This window comes from Thamnophis sirtalis, unplaced genomic scaffold (genome assembly GCF_051295495.1).
Source record: "Thamnophis sirtalis isolate CommonGarterSnake01/CBP01778 unplaced genomic scaffold, rThaSir2_p1.2 scaffold_13, whole genome shotgun sequence".
Classification (NCBI taxonomy): Eukaryota; Metazoa; Chordata; class Lepidosauria; order Squamata; family Natricidae; genus Thamnophis; species Thamnophis sirtalis.
The window spans coordinates 9774974-9798463 of NW_028261393.1; the positions used below are offsets into that span (position 1 = coordinate 9774974).

The following is a 23490-nucleotide window of genomic DNA, read 5'->3' on the forward strand; positions in this document are numbered from 1 at the left end:
GATCAACAATAAATGAATCGCTAAGTTTTTAACATGCATGGGCTAAGTTTAGAATGGTAGCTAAATGCAAATCATGAAGCACACTCACCCTTACTCTAGGTGTAACAACTACCAAAGAAATCAAGTCTAACGAAAGAACAAGAGTAAAAAGAGATGGCCAAAAATAGCAGCCAAGTCAGTGGAAGGCTGTTTCAAAATAAAATTTCGAAGTTGGCACTTATATCTGGAATGAGCAGGGAACTACAATGCTAATAGTTAACAATTATCAATAAATAATAAACTTATCAAACAAATAAGAGTAAGGATGGATTTTGAAAAATCCTGCTCTGAGCCCCGGGCCAGAACGTATAGCAAAGAGTGGAGTCTGTCCTATCGTAACCTACAAAGTTGGGTTGCTAAACAGTGCTTGTTCATTGAGATAAAGAAGTTCTTAATCATCCACTGCAAGGACGCCTGTTGTGAAACCATTTGGCACTATCTATTCCCGTAAACAGAAAATAATCTCCAGCTAAAGAGGGTTTGTTGGTTTTTTTTCCACTAATCCATTGCATCATTCTCTCTCTCTCTCTCTCTCTCTCTCTCTCTCTCTCTCTCTCTCTCCCTCTCCCTCCCTCCCTCTCTCTCTCTCTCTCTCTCTAGACCCGAGATGCCAACCATACTGGAAACATCATGGCTGCGCGGCGAAATTCCAATTTGGCCCGCAAGTTTTCCCACGCAGCGCTTGGTTTTGGCCTCGTCATCATGGTCATAAATATCGCCTTACTGGTGGTCCTGTATAAGCTCCACAATTCCTGAAAGGATCTATCTTCTCTTTCTTGAGATACAGAAGAGAAGCAAAAGGGCATGAATTCATCTGCACTGGGCAATTGCATCGAAAGATACAGCAGCTTTATTCACACACAGACATGAAGAACACAGGATTTCCTCTCTCTTTACTGCCATTTACTGCCAGCCATAGGATGAGGTTTTGAGGTCCCAGCAGCTCGATCTGTACAAGAGTTGTGACGAGCTTTAGGTGTTCACCGATAAGCATACTCCGACTCTACAAAGCACCTACTGAAGTAAGGGAAAGGGGAAGTTGGGTGGCAAGGATCAAATGGGATACAACAGCAGGCATGTAAACTGTAGTCCTGTTGACATCAGAGTTGAATTTATCGATCTCCTTGGAATCGCACAAGGGGTTGAGATCCACCTCCTTTCCATTGTTCCTCCTTCCATCAGTCCACCATCTTCTCATTTCCTCTCCTAGAACTATTCCTTACACTTCAGCAATGAAGACCACAGATCATTTCTTGGTAGTTGTTAGGTCACCCAGTTGCTTCTGAAACTTCATGACCTCGGGAGACATTCCTTTGTCTACAAGGGGACCAACTTTTTGAGCCCTTGTAAGCTCCTGCCCATGTCATCCGAGGTGGCATCTACCTTCCTTAGATACACTGCTTTCCATTGTCCTGTTGTTGTTTTTAATAGCGTTTGATTTTTTTTCTAAGTATCAGGGTCTTCCCCAATTATTCTCGCTTTTGCATTATATAGTCAAAGCTTTAACTTCTGGATCAGGGCTTCCCAAAATACACTGGGGTTTTTTTCCCCCTTCTTCTAACATAGCTTCCTGGGAACACCCCAATTCTAAAAATTGTTAAGGCCCTTCCCCCAATTGTACAGCCCACAGCAGCTTTTCTTTTCTCGGCTGACTGGTTCTGTAATTCCTCCTCCGGTCTGTTTTCAAAATCCAAGAAAGCATCTTTTTTTTTTTTTTTAATATATTTTATTCATTTTCACATTCCATTTTACAATCACTTATATACAGGGTATTTGCTATAAGAAAAAAAATAAAAATAAAAATAAAAAATAAAAGAAAAAAGAAAACACAACTCATCATTCACAACCCCACCTGACACTTCCATCCTCCATACACCCCATCTACCCCCTCCAACTTTCCTTTCCTCCCTCTAACGCTCCCCTCCTACTTCCCTTTCCCCTCAAACCTTCCTTCTCCCCTTACTCCCAACACGCCCTCCTTACATTCCCCTTACTCCTTCCTTACTCCTCCCTCCTCTTTCCCTCTACCTCCCTCCTTGGTGTATTCCTTTATTCAAGTGTTGTTTATTATAATCTGATAAAAAGTAAAATAAACCAAGGAAAAAAAAATATAAAGAAAGAAAAGAGAAAAAAAAGGGGGGGAAAAAGAACAACCGTATATAAGTGCATTCTTGTTCTTATTGAGACTATGTTAACACCCACCCACCCACCTGTCTGTATTCAGCATCTTCTGAATACATCTGTTCTCAAAATCCAAGAAAGCATCTTCTGAATACATCTGTTCTCAAAATCCAAGAAAGCATCTTCTGAATACATCTGTTTTCAAAATCCAAGAAAGCATCTTCTGAATACATCTGTTTTCAGAATCCAAGAAAGCATCTTCTGAATACATCTGTTTTCAAAATCCAAGAAAGCATCTTCTGAATACATCTTTTTTTTTTGAAAACCCAAGAAGCATCTTCTGAATACATCTGTTTTCAAAATCCAAGAAAGCATCTTCTGAATGCATTTGTTTTTCAAAATCCAAGAAAGCATCTTCTGAATACATCTATTTTCAAAATCCAAGAAAGCATCTTCTGAATACATCTGTTTTCAAAATCCAAGAAAGCATCTTCTGAATACATCTGTTTTCAAAATCCAAGAAAGCATCCTCTGAATACATCTGTTTTCAAAATCCAAGAAAGCATCCTCTGAATACATCTGTTTTCAAAATCCAAGAAAGCATCCTCTGAATACATCTGTTTTCAAAATCCAAGAAAGCATCTTCTGAATACATCTTTTTTTTTTGAAAACCCAAGAAAGCATCTTCTGAATACATCTGTTTTCAAAATCCAAGAAAGCATCTTCTGAATGCATTTGTTTTCAAAATCCAAGAAAGCATCTTCTGAATACATCTATTTTCAAAATCCAAGAAAGCATCTTCTGAATACATCTGTTTTCAAAATCCAAGAAAGCATCTTCTGAATACATCTGTTTTCAAAATCCAAGAAAGCATCCTCTGAATACATCTGTTTTCAAAATCCAAGAAAGCATCCTCTGAATACATCTGTTTTCAAAATCCAAGAAAGCATCCTCTGAATACATCTGTTTTCAAAATCCAAGAAAGCATCTTCTGAATACATCTTTTTTTTTGAAAACCCAAGAAAGCATCTTCTGAATACATCTGTTTTTCAAAATCCAAGAAAGCATCTTCTGAATACATGTGTTCTCAAAATCCAAGAAAGCATCTTCTGAATTGCATCTGTTCTCAAAATCCAAGAAAGCATCTTCTGAACATCTGTTTTCAAAATCCAAGAAAGCATCTTCTGAATACATCTGTTCTCAAAATCCAAGAAAGCATCTTCTGAATACATCTTTTTTTTTGAAAACCCAAGAAAGCATCTTCTGAATACATCTGTTTTCAAAATCCAAGAAAGCATCTTCTGAATACACCTTTTCAGAGTCCCATACGCCAGAAGAATACTTCTGACCATCTCCTACGGTCTCCTTGGTTTTCTTGAAACAGTTTTTCTTACCTCTTTGGAACAGAACAGTGGGATTACCATCGAGTGACTGAAATAAATATTGTATGATGAAAATAAAGAAATGCCTCTGATAAGGTCCCCCTCCCTCCCTTTTATTTGTAAGAATTAAAGCATAGTGCTGCCCAGTAATTTAGATGGAGATTGACCGAAGAATGATATTTCATCTCTTTTACTTCCAGCTCTTTCCGGTTGCATATTTTCTTCTATAGACTTTAAGTTCACACCCAAATGCATTAGCAGGAATCTGGCCTGGCTAGGAATTGTCCATTGGGAGGGGGGGAGATCTGCTGGAAGTGAAATGGCCATTTGTAATCCAGCCAGCATTTTTGGATGAAATAAACATCAATCTCAACAATTTACAGTAAAATGGGTGTGCATTCTGTTAGTTCCTTCTATTCCTATGGTAGAAAGAGCTAATAGGCCCTGGGTCCTATCTCCACAGTCTCAAGAGTGATGTGGGACTAACTTAAGAATTTGCAGATTGTCCTGGGAGCATGTTGTCCGGGGAATTCTGAGAGTTGAAGTCCAGACATCTTAAGGTTGCCACGTTTTTGTTTTTGTTTAAAAAAAAAAAACACTGCACTAAAGGATCCCTTTCTTCCCTTTTAAGGAATTTTCTGGCTGACTTCAACAGGCTAAGCTAAACAAGTCTAAACTAATGAACTTTTATTAACAGCCTCAAACCGAAACAAACTATAAACTATAAAATGTTAGGTGTTTAAAAATGAAGCCACTTGTGCAATAAAACATACCGGAAGCTACCCTAAGCAGAATACCAGTTATCCACTTAATTAATTTGTCACGTAGCGTATCGCTTGTGGGTTTTGCCCACTCATAACACAACTTTAGCATAGTTGGGTTATGAGTGTGTAAAGTGCACAGTGGTTGCGTTAGGCATAGTAGCGTAACGCAACCCCTGTGCATAGTACTGAGTGGTCCTTGAACTGAAACATTCATCCGTATGCCCAAGGAACATCTTAAGTTTAGTTTAGTTTAGTTTAACAAAATTGCCCTGGATCAGGAAAGCAAATATCACATAGCACTGGCCATTATTTCATGGCGAATTTCATTATGCTAATTACCATCCTACTCCGCTGAAGATGTTACCACTGAATTCGACTGAAGATGTTACCTAGCTTGGTAACAAAATATTCGGGAGGGAGGGAAGGAAGGAGGGGAGGAAGGAGGGGAGGAGAGTAGAAAGGAGGGAAGGAAGGAGAGAATGCAGGAGAGAAGGAAGGGGGGAAGGAAGGAGGAAAGGAAGGAGGAAAGGAAGGAGAGAAGGAGAGAAGAAAGGAGGGAAGGAAGGAGGGAAGGAAAGAGGGAAGGAAGGAGGGAAGGAAAGAGGGAAGGAGAGAAGAAAGGAGGGAAGGAAGGAGGGAAGGAAGGAGAGAAGGAGAGTAGAAAGGAGGGAAGGAAGGAGGGAATGCAGGAGAGAAGGAAGGCTGGAAGGAAGGAGGAAAGGAAGGAGGAAAGGAAGGAGAGAAGGAGAGAAGAAAGAAGGAAAGAGGGAAGGAAGGAGGGAAGGAGAGAAGAAAGGAGGGAGGGAAGGGGGAAGGAGGGAGGGAAGGAAGGAGGGAAGGAAGGAGAGAAGGAGAGAAGAAAGGAGGGAAGGAAGGAGGGAAGGAAGGAGGGAAGGAAGGAAGGAGAGAAGAAAGGAGGGAGGGAAGGGGGAAGGAGGGAGGGAAGGAAGGAGGGAAGGAAGGAGAGAAGGAGAGAAGAATGGAGGGAAGAAAGGAGGGAAGGAAGGAAGAAGAAGTAGGATTGTTGTAAGATAAGATGGGTTTATGGGATGGTAAGAAAGCAATTTCAAGTATATTGTCAACTGTAGGGGAGAAAAATTGTTACAAATACATATTATTAATAACAGTTATGAGATCATATAATTGTGAATGTATATATGAGAAATAAAAAATTAAAAAAATATATATTCAGAAACCAAACCCACAAGCTCAGAGAACAAACCTTCAACCATAGTCTGGACCAGAGCTACGGATATTTGACACTATCGCAAATTACCATCCTACCCTGTTGCCACTTATAAAGCAGAGAGAGTGTCTATATTACTAAACATAAAAAGGGCGTTATTCGTTTCTAAACATCTTCATGACATGCTGAGGACCTGGCTTAGCATTTTAATGTTCCCCTGCATGGCTCAGGCCTCAAATATGAGGCGCGTGAAAGGAAAACACAATTTCAGAAAAGTTTTGCAGCTGTTGGGCAGATATGCTCCAGTCTACCCGTGTTCTTCCTAAAACACCACAGCTGGTCAGTTTGCATATCATAGGAGCCCTTCCAGACATGCTCCAGCCTGCCAATGTCCTTCCTAAAATACAGTGCCCAAAATCAGACCTCATATTCTAGGTCTGATCTGATCAGTCCATTACAGAGAGAATCACTTGTCTCAAGTTGTTTCGCTTGGATCTAGCCTTATGCTCTTTTTGCAACCAAATCACACTCTTGGCTCATGACCAGTTTGCAAGCTGTTTTCATTAGATTAAAATAACCCCCAGCTACATAGCTGAGTCCTCACTACAAACTGAACCGGTTGCATATTGTAGGAGCTTCGTGCAAACGATATGTACGAAGAGTTATTCATTACTAGCGATAACCTGACGTTGCCTGGGTATCTATTTATAGGAGGAGGGGGGGAATGTCCAGATCAAATGTAGTTTCTAATGTTGGATTTTCCCCCTTATACTCCCCTTGTGGAGTACTGTGGAGTACTTATGGCAATACAGTAGAAGCCATTTAAAGGCACAACAGGCTGCATCTTAACCGAACACACACCCTGAGGGGTTTTAGGGGAGTCTTACCCCCACAATATTTGTTTTCAAAGAGTAAGTCATCTGTGTAGCAAGTTTGGTTGAAATTGCTCGAGGCGTTCCAGAATGGAACACACACACACACACACACACAAACACACACACACATAGAGGGAGGGAGGGAGAGAGAGAGAGAGAGAGAGAGAGAGAGAGAGAAGCTTAATCAATGTATGTGTATCTTAGTGAACGGCGAACCTATAGCATAAAACTCAGATTATTTTCCAAGCACAGGGAATGGGTTAATTGTATGACTCCTCTTACTTTCCCATTTAACACTCTTATCTTCCATTATCACCATGGCTTTTTAGTTTCAGCTAATCATTAAAAACAATGAAGAAACATAAAAGCTTTTTCATATCAGGACGACAAATATTCAGCTAGCAAGCACTGTGGGGAAGCAATTTAGCGCCCCCTGGCTTCTTCAAAAAAGTACTACATTCTCTATTTTGAATATAGAACATTGGATAGGACCTCGGAGGTCTTCTAGTCCAACCCTCGGCTCGAGGCAGGCGCCCTATGCCATCCCAGAATATCTTCCCAGAATATCTTTTTTACAGCCGTCCCAGTTCCTGCTATTTGTTCTCATGAAGGGATAAGGTAAAGGTTCCCCTCGCACTGATCCATAGCAAACAAGACTCTGAGACAGATAGATTTTTCAAGGAATAGTTTTATTGGGTACATCATATTGGCACAGATCTAATGAAAACAGACTCTGAAGGTTCCCATGGTTTTCGCCTAATTAAAAGTTTTTTTTTCCCTTTCCCCAAACAATCAGTCACACGGTCCAATTGAGGTGCTGTCCGGTTGCCGGGTAACATCATTCCTCCTCCCTCTGACCAGATGTGAGAATGTCCTTGGTTCCCAAGCTCCATTTTCACTGGCAGAGGGTTGCAGCCCTCTGTTGCAGGATGCTGTGGCAGCCAAAAATGGAGCTTGGAAGCCCGTTTTCGCTGGCAGAGCACTTGGGCCACCACAGGCACCCCCGATACGGGTGACGTTGAGCTGGCCACACCCAGCCTCCTCCCCCCCCCCCCAGATCAAACACAACCTTGATGTCGCCCTCAATGAAATTGCGTTTGACACCCTTTGCAGTACATTAGTACATTCAGGTCCTGGTGCTCAGCAGGGTTGGGGTGTGTGTGTGTTATGGAGAGCTACGGGAAGAGTTTTCCAATTTCTAAAACGTTATCAAAAGAGGAAATGAATTTGTTTTTCTATTAACTTCTACTAAGCCCAGCCAAAGTTGTAAAACTTTAGAAAGTTCAAATTCGTCATCTGGAAGAACGTATGAATTTTATGAACTTTAGTCAATGGAGGAAACTGTTCACATAATTCCTGGTTTCTCCTTTGCTAGGGATTCCCAACAGAAGCTGGTTGTTCCTCTGTCAAAAATGCTACTGTGAAGAACATGGGGCGGTGGGGGTGTTAGAACTAGATGACCTTTGGTGTCATTAACAGCTTTAAGCTATTTTTTATTATGCTGAGATTGTATGAACTCCCAGCCAACCTTCCAACGTGGCTTGGGTTAAAATGGGTCTTTCCTCTTTTCTAACCCTTCAGGAAGGGACACAGTGGCTCAGCGGCTAAGACACTGAGCTTGCCAACCAGAAGATTGGCAGTTCAGCAGTTCAAATCCCTAGCACTGCATAACGGAGGGAGCTCTGGTTATTGTCCCAGCTTCTGCCAACCTAGCAGTTCGAAAGGACATAAAAAATGCAAGTAGAAAAATAGGGACCACTTTTGGTGGGAAGGTAACAGCACTCCGTGCGCCTTCGGCATTTAGTCATGCTGGCCACATGACCACGGAGACGTCTTCAGCACTGGCTCTTTGGCTTAGAAACGGAGATGAGCACCGCCCCCCAGAGTCAGGAACAACTAGCTTTAAGACTTGTGGACTTCAACTCCTAGAATTCCTCCTCTCGCTCTTCATCTTGATGATGTGTGAACGGGCGGGGGTGGAGGGAGCTGGAACCGGTTCTAAACGGCACTATAGATTTGTGGAACCTCTTCTATAGAAGAGGTTAGAACTGGCAGGAACCCACCCCTGCTATGGATGCATCGCTTGGAGCCCCTGACACCATCATTCAGCCAATTCTGACTCCATCCAACAGTAATATCATCTAACCCATCTTTTCACCCTTTTATGAAACTTTGCCAAAAGTGTTGCTGCTTCCCAGGTAAAATGTCCACCAAGAGCTCACACTTTTCAGGATCCAAGAAGATGAGTGCAGCAAGATCCAGGTTCTGAAGACACAACTTCCATTCTCCCCTGCCCCACTTATAGTCCCATGATTGTATTTGGGGCCCCCACCGATCAGCCCACATTTGCAGCTGTTTGCGGCGTCTTGCGATCCCATGATTGTGATTTACCAAGTTTCTTTTTGCCAGAAACTGGAGGTTACTTCCAGTTGACTTCCGGTTTCTGGCAAAAAAATTGGTCCATGGTTTCAGTTTCAGTTTCAGTTTATTGGTTATTTGTATGCCGCCCACTCCCAGGGCTGTAAAAGCACTGTGAAGCGGTATATAAGTCTAGGTGCTATTGCTATTGCAGTCTGACTCTGCCCACTGCTAGGAGTTCGATCCTGACCAGCTCAAGGTTGACTCAGCCTTCCATCCTTCTGAGGTGGGTAAAATGAGGACCCAGATTGTTGCGGGCAATGGGCTGACTCTGTAAACCACTTAGAGAGAGCTGTAAAAGCACTGAGAAGCGGTATATAAGTCTAGGTGCTATTGCTATTGCAGTCTGACTCTGCCCACTGCTAGGAGTTCGATCCTGACCAGCTCAAGGTTGACTCAGCCTTCCATCCTTCTGAAGTGGGTAAAATGAGGACCCAGATTGTTGCGGGCAACGGGCTGACTCTGTAAACCACTTAGAGAGGGCTGTAAAAGCACTGAGAAGCGGTATATAAGTCTAGGTGCTATTGCTATTGCAGTCTGACTCTGCCCACTGCTAGGAGTTCGATCCTGACCAGCTCAAGGTTGACTCAGCCTTCCATCCTTCTGAGGTGGGTAAAATGAGGACCCAGATTGTTGCGGGCAACGGGCTGACTCTGTAAACCACTTAGAGAGGGCTGTAAAAGCACTGAGAAGCGGTATATAAGTCTAGGTGCTATTGCTATTGCAGTCTGACTCTGCCCACTGCTAGGAGTTCGATCCTGACCAGCTCAAGGTTGACTCAGCCTTCCATCCTTCTGAGGTGGGTAAAATGAGGACCCAGATTGTTGCGGGCAACGGGCTGACTCTGTAAACCACTTAGAGAGGGCTGTAAAAGCACTGAGAAGCGGTATATAAGTCTAGGTGCTATTGCTATTGCAGTCTGACTCTGCCCACTGCTAGGAGTTCGATCCTGACCAGCTCAAGGTTGACTCAGCCTTCCATCCTTCTGAGGTGGGTAAAATGAGGACCCAGATTGTTGCGGGCAATGGGCTGACTCTGTAAACCACTTAGAGAGGGCTGTAAAAGCACTGAGAAGCGGTATATAAGTCTAGGTGCTATTGCTATTGCAGTCTGACTCTGCCCACTGCTAGGAGTTCGATCCTGACCAGCTCAAGGTTGACTCAGCCTTCCATCCTTCTGAGGTGGGAAAAATGAGGACCCAGATTGTTGGGGGCAAGAGGCTGATACTCTGTAAACCACTTAGAGAGGCTGTAAAAGAACTGTGAAGCGGTAGATAAGTCTGTGCTAGTGCTATTGCCCTTCCTTCCTTCCTTCCTTCCCTCACTCCCAGTGGTTAGAATGCAGTATTGCAGGCTAATTCTGCTGAGTGCCAGCAGTTCGATCCTGACCGGCTCAAGATTGACTCAGCCTTCCATTCTTCCTAGGTGGGTAAAATGAGGACCCAGATTGTTGTGGGGGGGGGGCAATAGGCTGACTCTATAAACCACTTAGAGAGGGCTGTAAAAGCACCGTGAAGTGATATATAAGTCTAAGTCCTATTGCTAACTGTGGCAAGAAAAGTTGTAAAATGGGGCCAAACTCACTTAACAAATGTCTTACTTAAGTGCAGAAATTTTGGGCTCAGTTCCAGTCATAACTCAGGGACTACCTATTACCTATAGGCTGGCCTCCCTTGTAAGACAATTGCAGGAGACCTACATCTGTTGCTTAGGGGGAACTTTATGCAATAACATCCTGACAAGTTTGGTCCCAGGGCTGCCTGTTCTTTTTCCCTGTTAGCGGGAGGCAATAAATCCAGCCAGCATGGAAAAGATTTAGCAGTCAGTAGGGTGGTGGAGGGAAACACTGGAGCCAGAAATAAATGCAAGGGGGGGTGTCCAGACCCTGTCCCTATTTTCAGTTTTGAGTTGGTAGGCCTGTATTGCAGGAGGAGCTACCTTAACTGACCCGCACTGAGGAGAAGAAAGTTGACTGACTGAATTTGCATCATTTGCTGTGAAGGAAATAGCAGGTTTTTTTGCCAGTACTGCCCCACCCAGTTTAGATCCATCGCTGTTTACCACTTGCCACATTTCCCCACATCAGACAAAGCTTATCCTACTATGGCAATAAGGAACTGTTATTTCTGAGGGCAGGGCAAGTCCACCACAAATTAAACCACCTGTTGGAAGCCAATCTGCAGACAAGAGTGGCTTCAATCCACGGGAGAAGAAGGACGCTGGTGAAGCAAGAAGAGTGAGGATTGAAAAGGGTAACCAAGGCAAAAGAAAAAAAAAAGATTAGCAGGACTTGGGGGGGAGCATCTGGAAGAAGAAGTAGAAGGAGAAGGAGAAGGAGAAGGAGAAGGAGAAGGAGAAGGAGAAGGAGAAGGAGAAGGAGAAGAAGAATCATCTGCTGAGAAGTGAGCAGAGACTGCAGAACTTCAAGGAAAGGGAAGGAGAGGAGAGCAGGCTGCAAGATGAGCAATCCGGAGAATGAGAAGACACCTCAAATGAATGAGCCCTTTCAACCTGGACAACAGACTGATCCAATGAAATCAGCTATTAATCCACCGCCTCCAATGTATGGGGCATCTCCCTCTATGCCGTACCAGTACCAAGGTTATGGTGGACCTGCTGGAGCCATACCTATGCAGCCTCAACAGACCGTCTACATCACCAATGTCCAATCGGTCAATGAACCAGATTATTTGGGCTACTCCATCTTCACCCTCCTTTGCTGCTGCCTGCCCTTGGGCATTGCTGCCTTGATTTTCTCTATAAAGGTGAGTTTCAATGAGAGGGCGGAGAGGGAGAGAAGGAGAGAAAGGGAGAGTAGAAGTGAGGGAGATAAGGGGAGAGAAAGGGAGAGAAGGAGCGAAAGGGAGGGCAGGAGAGGGAGGGAGAGGGAAAGAAAGGGAGAGAGGGAGAGGGGAGAGAAAGGGAGAGAAGGAGAGAAAGGGAGAGTGGAAGCGAGGGAGATTAGGGGAGAGAAAGAGAGAGGGGTGATGAGAGAAAGGGAGGGCAGGAGAGGGAGGGAGGGAGAGGGAAAGAAAGGGAGAGAGGGAAAGGGGAGAGAAGGAGAGAAAGGGAGAGTAGAAGTGAGGGAGAGAAGGGGAGAGAAAGGGAGAGGGGTGATGGAGAGAAAGGGAGGGCAGGAGAGGGAGAGGGAAAGAAAGAGAGAGAGGGAGAGGGGAGAGAAAGGGAGAGAAGGAGAGAAAGGGAGAGTGGAAGTGAGGGAGATTAGGGGAGATAAAGGGAGAGGGGTGTGGGAGAGAAAGGGAGGGCAGGAGAGGGAGGGAGAGGGAAAGAAAGGGAGAGAGGGAGAGGGGAGAGAAAGGGAGAAAGGGAGAGTGGAAGTGAGGGAGATTGGGGGAGAGAAAGGGAGAGGGGTGAAGGAGAGAAAGGGAGGGCAGGAGAGGGAGGGAGGGAGAGGGAAAGAAAGGGAGAGAGGGAGAGGGGAGAGAAAGGGAGAGAAGGAGAGAAAGGGAGAGTGGAAGTGAGGGAGATTAGGGGAGAGAAAGGGAGAGGGGTGAGGGAGAGAAAGGGAGAGGGGTGAGGGAGAGAAAGGGAGGGAGGTAGAGGGAAAGAAAGGGAGAGTGGAAGTGTGGGAGAGAAGGGGAGAGGAAGGGAGAGAGGTGAGGGAGAGAAAGGGAGGGCAGGATAGAGCGGGAGGTAGAGAGAGGAAAGAAAGGAAAAGAGGGGAGAAGGGGAGAAAGAAAGGGAAAGGGAGAGTGGAAGCGAGGGAGATTAGGGGAGAGAGAGGTGAGGGAGGGCAGGAGAGAGAGAGAAGGAGAGAGAGAGAGAGGAGGGAGAAAGGGAGAGCAGAAGCGAGGGAGAGAAGGCAAGAAAAGGGGAGGGAGGGAGGGTGGAAGAAACAGCAAAGGAATCTCAGCGAATGCTGTAAACTACAGCCAAACTACAGCCAGATGTTCATTTCATTTTATTTATTTTGATTTGTCAGTCGTTTACAAGATAATAGGTATATGAATAAACATGAGTATGAATGAATGCGTATAGATAAATGGGAACAGTAGGACAGGGATGGTAGGCACTTATGTACGCCCCCTTTACAGGCCTCTTAGGAATGGGGTGAAGAGACTAGTAGGGAAGAGTGATATGAACTTACAGGTAGCCTCCAGAGAGAGAGAGAGAGGGAGGGAGGGAGGGAGGGAGGGAGGGAGGGAGGGAGGGGGAGAGAGACAGAGAGACAGAGAGAGAGACAGAGAGACAGAGAGACAGAGAAAGAAAGGGAGGGAGGGAGGGAGGGAGGGGGAGAGAGAGAGACAGAGAGACAGAGAGACAGAGAGAGAAAGGGAGGGAGGGAGGGGGGAGAGAGAGACACAGAGAGAGAGAGAGAGAGAGACAGAGAGAGAGAGAGGGAGGGATGGGGAGAGAGACAGAGAGACAGACAGACAGAGAGGGGGGAGGGAGGGAACCATGATAAACTTTCCTTAGATGGTTATGAGTGTATGGTCAATGCTAGATTATTCTTGGTCAGAGGTAACGGCTAGGACTTGTGGCAGTGAACTGTGAAGCAGGGAAACTTTGCAGAGATAAGAGCTCCTTTCAATGCGCTATCAGAGTAATTGAAGGCATTGTTCAAGTATTATTAAATAGAATTATTTCTTGCAAGTGGTAACAGGGATGAAAATGATGAAGTGTATGTAGTCTTCAACATGACCAGAATTGGAACCACAATTTCCGTTGCTAAACAAGGGTGGGACATGTGTGATTTAAGTGAGTCACACCTGATTTTTATTATCTTTATGGCCACCATTGTTAAGCAAATCACTAAAGCTATCGAGTGAATCATAGAGGGGTTAGAAAACCAGGATTCTTCCATTGATTGGGTTGGAAGCCAGTTCGGAAGGTGGCAAATAGTGATTGCATGACCCCAAACCCACCCACCCCCTACACACACAGACACTTCAGATGCTGCAACCATCCTAAATACATGCCTCGTTGTTGAGAATTTTGATCACTTGACTATGGGGAGGCTGTGACCGTCATAAGTGCAAGGAATGGCTGTCCTTCACTTTTTTCAGCGCCAATGTAACCTGCAATGTTCATGAGATGAATGGCGGTGAATTGAAGATCACCTGTAATAGAATATGATTCCTTCTAGCAAACATGTTGCTATTGTGGACCTCCTCGTGGTCTTTTTTAAGTGTTTCAGATATCAAACTATTAAGTTATTTTTTCAAGGGAAAGGAATACAGCAGAGAAGGGCGTTTAAACCTGCCGATTTGAATGTTAGCTGATGTGTGTGTGTGTATGTGTGAACTGATATACATAATATAATACAGGGCGGGGCATAACCTTTTCCTAGGGGGTCACAGCAACACTTGTAATAACAACACAAATAATTCATACACCATTCGAAAGCCCATCAAAAACTGAGTTTATTGACACGATTTAATAGTCAGTATGACCACCATTAGCCCTTCGAACAGCATTCAAACGAGGTGCCTCTCGAAAGGCAATGCATTTTATTCTGTCAATGATCCTTTGTTCTTCCGAATCGAATTTTCCAGCCATTCTTAAAGCAAATTTAACATTTAATAGCTCATTCAATTCAGTTTTTTATGGGCTTTAAAATGAGGTGTCGCAGAAGTTGTAAACTGCTGTCGATCTTGCTGTGACCCCCTAGGAAAAGGTTATGCCCCGCCCTAGAATTGCAAAATAATGACTGTTTGAAGATTTGTTGTGTTCTTATCCACCTCGTTTGAATGCTGTTCGAAGGGCTAATGGTGGTCATACTGACTATTAAATCGTGTCAATAAACTCAGTTTTTGATGGGCTTTCGAATGGTGTATGAATTATTTGTGTTGTTATTACAAGTGTTGCTGTGACCCCCTAGGAAAAGGTTATGCCCCGCCCTGTACATAATGTTAGCTGATATAAATAATATAGTTATGCTATTGTCCAATAACATAATTATCTTCCCATTGGTCTCCGGACACGCTTCAAAGTGCTAGTTGTTACTTTTAAAGCCCTACATGGTATCGGACCTGGCTACCTGAGAGACCGCCTCCTGCCAATTACCTCCCTGAGGCCTATAAGATCGCACAGACTAGGCCTCCTCCGGATTCCATCTGCCGGTCAATGTCGGCTGGCGACTCCCCGGGGGAGGGCCTTCTCTGTTGCTGCTCCGGCCCTCTGGAACGATCTCCCCGTTGAGATCCGGACCCTTACTACCCTTCCGGCCTTCCGCAAAGCGACTAAGACCTGGCTGTTCCGGCAGGCCTGGGGCTGTTGACCTTGTCCAGCCCCATCCTAAGTTGTGAATGTTGTGGATCTTTTAATGTTGTCTTGTTTTTGTATGTCCTTCCCTTTCCTTCTTTTACTTGTAAGCCGCCCTGAGTCTCTTTGAGTCTTTTATGTGTCTTTTGCTTCTTCTTTCCTTCCTTCCTTCCTTCCTTCCTTTCTCTCTCTCTCTTTCCTTTTGTCTATCCTGTTCAGAATAGTTTACAGGGTGACAAAATAAAAATACAGTGAAAATTGTCTGTGTAACCAAAATTCAAGCACCAAGGCAATGCCAGTCCATCATCTACTCCAAGTGAAAATCAAAAGTTGCAAAATGCAAGCCAGGCAGGGAGCCCACTGCACTTAGGACAAGATAAGCTACAGGACAGGGGTGTCAAACTCGATTTCATTGAGGGCCGCATCAGGGTTGTGTTTGACCTGGGGAAGAGGGGGGGCATGGCCAGGATGGGCGTGGCCAGCTCAACATCATGACCTGACAAATGCGCGCACGACAAAAACGTGCCGACGAAATCGCGGTGAGAAAACCGCGATGCCATACACGAGCCCACAACAACGCGCCGACAAAACCGCGCCCATAAAAAGCACGATTTAAGTTAAGGTAAGGGTTAGGTTCAGGGTTCGGTTCAGGGTTAGGTTTAGGGTTAGGGTTAGGGTTAGGGTTAGGGTTAGGGTTAGGGTTAGGGTTAGGGTTAGGGTTAGGGTTAGGGTTATTAGGTTGTTATCAGTTGTTCGTTGAAGGTGCGCTTTTGTCGGTGCGCTGTTGTCGGCGCACTTCTTTGCTCATTCGTCGGTGCAATGTCGAGCTTGCGGTTTTCTCGCCCCGGTTTCGTTGGCACGCTTTTGTCGAGCGTGCATTTGTCGGTGAACCACTCAACATCACTCATATCAGGGGCACCTATGGTGGCCTGGGCAAGACTGAGGGGATCCTCCTGCAGCTCTCTTCCAGCAAAAACAGAGCTCGGGAGGGCTGCCTGCGTGCTATAGGAATGTTAAACCAAACCCTTGAATTGGCTCTCAATGCCTGTTTGCAACCAATGAGCAACAAAGAACAGGCGTGTCACTGCTACTTACTCTTGATAGTAGCTGGGCTGTTGCATTCTTCACCAAAGATACAAAGTCCAAGTCCTTTTTGAAAGGTAGCCCCACTGAATATGTGTCGAATCAGCAGAACACAAGTAGGCGGCAAAAGAAATCAGGCAGTCGGTTTCTTCTAAAAACATCTGAGAATGCGGAGGTGTTATTTTAGGCCTGCAATGATGGAGTTTATGCATCTGAGCCACAACATGTCTTAATGTAACATTGGAGGGGACAGAAAACAAATGGGCATTAGATCGATGACCAAATTCTCATACATAGGAAGTTACAGAAATGACCTTGGAGGAACCAGATAGGGTTGTTTTTTTTTTTTAAAGAAAACATACTTTAAACCCAGGAAATAAAGGAAATCTGAGAAAGGAACTCAAATGCCCTAATTTCCTGAAAAATAAGAGGGAGAGGAAAAGAACAGCAAGGCTTTGAGTCATCTGGTAGTGTGTAGCCTGTATTACTCAAGAAGAGTTCCCCTCAAATTCGTGAAACCTGCTCCCGGATCTGAACCGGCTCAAAGGCTAACATCCCGCCAGAGGCGAGACCTGTCCCCACTTTTTTGGCCTTTCAGGAGGGCCTTAAAATTTGGCTCTGTCAGTTGGCTAGGCGCCCTGAATTTTGATGCCATGGTTAGTCAGGGGTGTGCAAATAACCTAGGACAGGGGTGTCAAACTCGATTTCATTGAGGGCCACATCAGGATTGTGTTTGACCTCATGGGGGAGGGTGGGCGTGGCCAGGAGGGCATAGTCAGCTCAACGTCACTTGTGTTAAGTGGCAACCCGAGAGCTCTGGTAGCAAAAATGGAGCTCGTGAGGGCCACGTGCAGCCCTCTGGAGCTTTGTTTTTGCTGGCAGAGGATTTCAGGAGGTTGTCGCAGCTGAAAATGGAGCTCGGGAGAGCCACAATCAGCCCTCCTGAGCTCTGTTTTTGCTGGTAGAGGCACCGCAGGCCAGCCCTTCACTGTTTCCAGGGAAGCCCCACATGTTATGGCCCGCCAGCAGCCAGCAGAGCTGGCAGCAGATTCGGACAGCGAGGAGGTTGGGGAGGAAGATGGGCCAGTCCTGGAGTCTGGGGAAGGCTCTGATGAGGGCTCTCTGTCGGAGGCAGAGAGGGGGCTAGGGCTGTCTGACAGTTATCAGCTGCCTTCAGAGTCAGACATCAGTGAGGCAGACGAACAGCTGGAGCCTGTTCCCAATGTGCGCATGCACAGAGTTGCCAGACAAAGGGAACAGCTAAAGAACAGGGGTCGACTTGGGAGTAAGGCCACAGGTGGATGATGAATGTCCCCTCCCAGAGGAAATAAAAGAGGAGCGAAAGGGGAGTGGAGTTTGCAGGAGACAATTAGTTCGCTTAATTGGTTCGTGACTCTCCGAGGCTCCTTGCCAAGTTTTGCAGATATCGGCCTGTCAGCTCCCCAAGCCAGAGAAGGTCTGTGGCTGTAAATCCTCCCTTTGAAAGACTTTGCTGGATGTGAATGAGCAGAATTCACCGTCAATTAATAAAAGGGGTTTTTGTCGGGACCAGGATTTTGCTTCATGCTCTTCGGAAGCCTAGGTCAGTCACAACACCACAGGCAAGAGCTAAGCACCCCATGGGCTGGGTCTGGTCCGTGGGCCTTGAGTTTGACATCCCTGACCTAGGATGCGTCTGCATATGAACAAGGGAAAACTGCTGACAGAGATTGGCAATGGTTACTGACTCTCGGAGGTGTGGTTCGAAAGACATGCAAAAACTTCATTTCAACATAAACAGGTCCCCAGCAGCTGCCAAGTTCCTTTTGTAAAGGAGTGGGGGGATTTTTTTATTTATCTTTCATTAGTGTTGATCTGTTTTCAGAGCAACTTTCCTGGAAAAGTCTCACACCACCCAACGTCCTGTGCTCATCAGCCTGGTGAGCTAAATCGATTGGAATTCTTTATCAAAGACGTTGATTTTTAAAAAGGGTATATGGGTACAAGTGCAGCAAATGGATAGAAGGGGATTTCACTGAATTAATTTGAGACCCAGACAGGGCCGGATTTAGATGAAAAGAGGCCCTAGGCTATTCCACTTATGAGGCCCTTTCACCTCCCATTTTTAAGTTTGTAAATTAAATGAGAGACAATAAAATACATCATTACTGTGATATATATCAATATATATCAATATATATCAATATATATAGCTGGCCTCCCGACGGAGGGCGGCTCTGCTCTGCAGCAAAGGCAGCGTCTCCCCTACTGCGCTCAGCTGCTCGGCTCAGCCCCCTCACCCTCACCTGCCTGGCCGCTGGTGGGCTCCGCGTCAATGGGGCGGCTACTGGGAGCGGCCGCGCCTCTCGCCCGACCGCCGGTGCCGGGAATGTGGGCGGGCTCCCCAACTGCTGCGGCGCTGGAACAATCTTAACCAATACATTTTTATGTTTGTTTATTAGTCATATGTGTAGAATTTCTCCTTATTTTCGGTTCAGTGTTTTAGTGTTCACTGTTTTTAGAATAGTGTAATTTTGATTTTGCTAACAATTTGAATGTAGGCCCCCACTTGATCTTGAGGCCCTAGGCTGAAGCCTAGTTAGCCTACAGGAAAATCTGGCCCTGCTGTTGATCTGTTTCCAGACCAACTTTCCTGGAAATGTCTCAGACCACCCATCAGCCTAGTGAGCTAAATTGATTGGAATTCTTTATCAAAGACGTTGATTTTTAAAAGGGTAGCAGCAAATGGATAAAAGGGGATTTCACTGAATTAATTTGAGACCCAGGCTGATCTTGTCCTTCTAAAGCAGTGTTTCTCAACCTTGGCAACTTGAAGATGTCCGGACTTCAACTCCCAGAATTCCCCAGCCAGCATACGCTGGCTGGGGAATTCTGGGAGTTGAAGTCCGGACATCTTCAAGTTGCCAAGATTGAGAAACACTGTTCTAAAGTAAGATCAGTGCTTGCACAAACACATACAGAGAGAGAATAAATACTATGTTCGCCATTTTTTTTTGTTTCACTCTCTATATAGTGCATTCCTCTTTAATTTTTTTTGTCCTTTGCTTCTTCCTTACATAGAATAGAACAGAGCTGGAAGGGACCTTGGAGGTCTTCTAGTCCAGCCTCCTGCTCAAGCAGGAGACCCTATACCATCTCAGACAACTGACTGTCCAATCTCTTCTTAAAAACCTCCAGTGATAGAACACCACCGGTGGTGGATTCAAATAATTTAACAACCGGTTCTCTGCCCAATGACCAGCTGGGTAGGCGTGGCTCAGTGGTCATGTGACTGGGTGGGCATGGCCAACTCAAGGTCACTCAGATCAATGGGCGCTTCGCCTTAGCTGTGACAATATAATAAGGGTTAACCGGAGAGGCAGTTCCTGTAAGGAGGGAAATAAAGATTAGGCTAGAAACAACACTAGAATGTTTCTTTCCTGCCTTCCTTACAGGATTAGCCCTGTAAAGTGGGAAAAAACAAAAGGAGATTTTTTCCAACAATCGGTTCTCTGCACTACTAAGAAAGTTACCAACTGGTTCTCCCGAATAGGCGCGAACTGGCTGAATCCCACCACTGTGGAACACCCAAGATTTCTGAAAGCAAGCTGTTTCCACTGGTTCATTTTCCTCACTCTTAGGAAGTTTCTCCTTAATTCCAGGTTGCTTCTCTCTTCGATTAGTCTCCAACCATTGTTTCTTATTTTCTACCCTCCTTGTTTTCTTGTCCTCTCTCCTTCTGCCTTCACGCTTGCCTATTTTTAGATTTGTTCTTCTCGTGCATGTTTTGGCATGTGTCTCCTTCTTGCCAGTAGTGGGATTCAATTTTTTTTTACTACTAGTTCTGTGGGCGTGGCTTGGTGGGCGTGGTATGGCTTGATGGGTGTGGCAGGGGAAGGATACTGTAAAATCTCCATTCCCAACCCACTCCAGGGGAAGGTGACTGCAAAATCCCCATTCCCTCCCGATCAGCTGGGACTCAGGAGGCAGAGAATAGATAGGGGCATGGCCAGCCAGAGGTGGTATTTACCAGTTCTCCAAACTACTCAAAATTTCCACTACCGGTTCTCCGGAACTGGTCAGAACCAGCTGAATACCCACTCTACTCCTTGTTCTCCCTCATGCCCAGGGTCAACTAATTACATGGGTATCAATAATCTTTTTCTTCCCTCTTCCCTCTTCCCACCCTCAGACTCAAGGAGCCAATCACCGGAGAGACATCATGTCTGCTAAGAGATATTCCAGACTGGCCCTCACCTTGGATCACACTGCACTTGGATTGGGGATTGCAGGGATTGTTCTGGGTATTATTTTAATCATTATTTACAACACCATACTTGCAACCACAGTAGTATCAGTTCAACAGGGCAGCTTTGGAAATTATAACTTTAATCCCTGAAGACACAATATTACCTTAAAGGATTTCTGCACTTAATACGCGGAAGGGAGGTCAGAAATCTAAAATAAAACCATAGCCTTCGAATGAATGTAAATATAAATCATGTAAATCTCTAATCAAGCTCAAATCATGTAAGAATGTAACCGTAGGCTGGTCCTTCAGAGTTCCCACTAGTTTGCACATGCTTTGTTGACCAGCAATGACACCGAAGAACCAGTGGTGGGATTCAAATAATTTAACAGCCGGTTCTCTGCTCTAATGACCAGCTGGGTAGGCGGGACTCAGTGGTCATGTGACCGGGTGGGCAAGGCCAACTCAACATCACTCATGTCGATGGGCGCTTCACTTTAGCTGATACAATGTAATAAGGGTTAACCGGAGAGGCAATTTCTGTAAGCAAGGCAATAAAGATGAGGCTAGAAACAACAGCAGAATGTTTCCTTCCTGCCTTCCTTACCGGATTAGCCCTGTAAAGTGGGGAAAAACAAAAGGAGATTTCTTCCAACAGCTGGTTCTCCGAACTGCTTAGACTGTTAACAACTGGTTCTCCCGAATAGGTGCGAACTGGCTGAATCCCACCACTGCTAAGAACTATCCCATAATATACTGAAGACAACACTGAGCATTCTGAAATCCTATTAATTGAGAATTCTGATTCTTATCAGCCCGCAGATTGAAACAGATTGGAAAAGGTTTTGAGGCCAGATATGAAGCACTGGCTTATTTGGCAGTGAATACTGTTCATATTGAAATACACCTAATCAGTTCTAAATCTCATTCACATGAAATGGATGCCATACATGAGACATGAGAACTGAAATCCCGATCTGTTGGAAACCTACCATAAAGATATTCCTCACGTTTTCTCGCGGACAATCTTCCATAAAACATTATATTTACAAATAAAATCCAGAGTTGTCATAAATCAAAGTGAACCATATGATAAGTTAGGGCTTCCTGTAGCTTTCCATATGCTAATACACATTTAACTCCAAATTGTAAGTTTTAATGCGATCCTAGGAATCTCTGTCTCACCTTTCTGTATAATTGATTTTATTGCCGCCTTGCTCTTATTGTTGAAAATTATTACATATCATCCAATTAGCATCAGCCCTTCTGTAATTTGAGAACATTATTCTGTGTACTGCATTGATACAAAGTAGGGCTTTATTAAATATAAAGTGTAATTCTGTGAAGATTTTTTTTTAATGTTTAAGCTTATGTAAATTTATAATATAAACTTATGTGAAATAAATGCTCATTTGTATTCTGGCCCTTACGTGTGACCTTCAACTCCCAAAATTCTCCAGCCAATCCTGGAAATAAATGGAAATCAGAAATGTCAAAATGAAAGATTGGACAGAAAGATCAATATGTTAAGTGAGCTAAAACGGGAAATTATGATGGGTTTTGATCTGGGGCAGAATCAAAACTTAGTTTAACTGCCTCACATCTGATTTATTTGTGTGTGTGTGTGTGTGTGTGTGTGTGTGTGTGTGTGTGTGTGTATTTTTTGTCTGATACCAGTTAATTTTTCATTGGGTCATGTTGAAAATATCTACTGGGTCCACACATAGCATATACACCCTGCGGAAAATGTTTGAATGTTAAAACAAGTTGAAATTGTGGTAACCCTTCCTTTAATGGGAAATGAGAATGTTCTAAATCAATATCTTGCCAACAAGAACTATTTTTCCCTGGGACAGACAAGCTGATGCCCTCTACATGGAGTTATGCTGCCCATGGGCAGTGGGCCAGAAGTGGGCTCCTGCCAGTTCTAACTTCTTCTATAGAAGAGGTTCCACAAATCTACCATGCCGTTTAGAACCGGTTCAGCTCCCTCCCCCCGCCCGTCCGCACATCATCAAGATGAAGAGCGAGTGGAGGAATTCTGGGAGTTGAAGTCCACAAGACTTAAAACTATCAAGTTTGAACACCCCTGGGTTTTTTTTTCCTAAAGGGTTAGGGGTGCAAGGGTCTTGTAACTTGACAGCTTTAAGACTTGCGTGCTTCAAATGCCAGAGTTTCTGAGCCAACATTTTGGTTGCTAAGCAAGAGCGTTGTTAAGTGAATTTCACCACATTTTACATGTTGGCCATGCCCACACAGTCACATGACTGTAAAGTCACTCCCACCCGGTCACATGGCTGGCAAGCCACTCCCACAAAGCAGGCCACACCTACAGAAGAGGTCCTAAAAACATTTGAAACCCACCACTGGTTAGCACCCACCCTTCTCCTAGAAGAATGAAATATTTTAGGAAATATTAAAAAGACAGACTACTATATTTCCCCTAAAAGAGAAACAGAAATCTTAAGGGAGATGGAAACTCAGCCTCAGCTCTCTGTCTGTCCCCAGCAGATATTTGGTGCCCATTGAGAAGGACTGGGCCAGCCTATCTACAAAACAAAAGATCTTCAAGGTGATGGGATTAAGACATGAACCCCACCCCCATCCCAAACCTTATAGGATTATCTAGCAGCAGGGTTCATTGCATTGCAAAATCTCCTAAAGACATTGCATCAACCCAACGCTCAACCTAACTTGATACAGACAAACATGACTCCACGTGGCCCCATGGGAGTCCGACTACAGCCAATAGAATACATTTCTTGCTCAGGAATAGGAAGCTCAAGGGCAAGGGCCAAGAGAAGCAGTGACGTGCAGTCAGGGAAGGCAGGGGATGCAGAACCTCACCACTGTCATCATGAAAATAAAAAAAATGTAAAAGGAAAAAGGCAAGAGCTGAGGTCAGGCTGAGCTAGTTGCTGCCAGAGTCACCGTGGATGACTCTGCTTAGTGCTTAACTGTTTAAAAAAGCTTCTAAAAAAGCGCCCCCTACAGGAGGAGGCAGGAGAACGACATTCCTCATCTAGTCTGACTTTAGGTGTTTTATGATCACTCCACAAGTCCACAAGTCTAAAAAAAATTGAAATCCACCACTGTGTCAGTGCCTCACCAGCCATAAACCTCACCACACGTCACTGAAGAGAAGGTATAAATAAACCTTCTCTCTCAAC

At 44.7% G+C, this 23490-nt stretch overlaps 2 protein-coding genes across 2 annotated transcripts in view; both read left to right on the top strand.

Moving 5' to 3' along the window:
- The window catches only part of LOC148043030 (proline-rich transmembrane protein 1-like), a 5884-nt gene extending 4334 nt beyond the window's left edge, over nucleotides 1-1550 (top strand). The window contains exon 2 of the mRNA XM_087727970.1: nucleotides 640-1550. Coding sequence (XP_087584096.1) covers nucleotides 640-795 — 156 coding nt within the window. The 3' untranslated portion in view covers nucleotides 796-1550. The remainder of the gene's footprint in view (nucleotides 1-639) is intronic.
- A 9274-nt stretch (nucleotides 1551-10824) lies between these two features.
- LOC148043031 (dispanin subfamily A member 2b-like) lies at nucleotides 10825-21742 on the top strand. The gene is made up of 2 exons (XM_087727969.1): nucleotides 10825-11549; nucleotides 20264-21742. The coding sequence occupies exons 1-2, from the start codon at nucleotides 11244-11246 to the stop codon at nucleotides 20468-20470; spliced, it is 513 nt and encodes a 170-aa protein (XP_087584095.1). The 5' UTR covers nucleotides 10825-11243; the 3' UTR covers nucleotides 20471-21742.
- The last annotated feature ends 1748 nt before the right edge of the window (nucleotides 21743-23490 follow it).

Coding starts and splice junctions, on each gene's coding strand:
- LOC148043031 (XM_087727969.1), top strand. CDS start 11,244: ATGAGCAATCCGGAGAATGAGAAGACACCTCAAATGAATGAGCCCTTT. Junction 11,550..20,263: donor CCTTGATTTTCTCTATAAAG/GTGAGTTTCAAT, acceptor TCCCACCCTCAG/ACTCAAGGAGCCAATCACCG.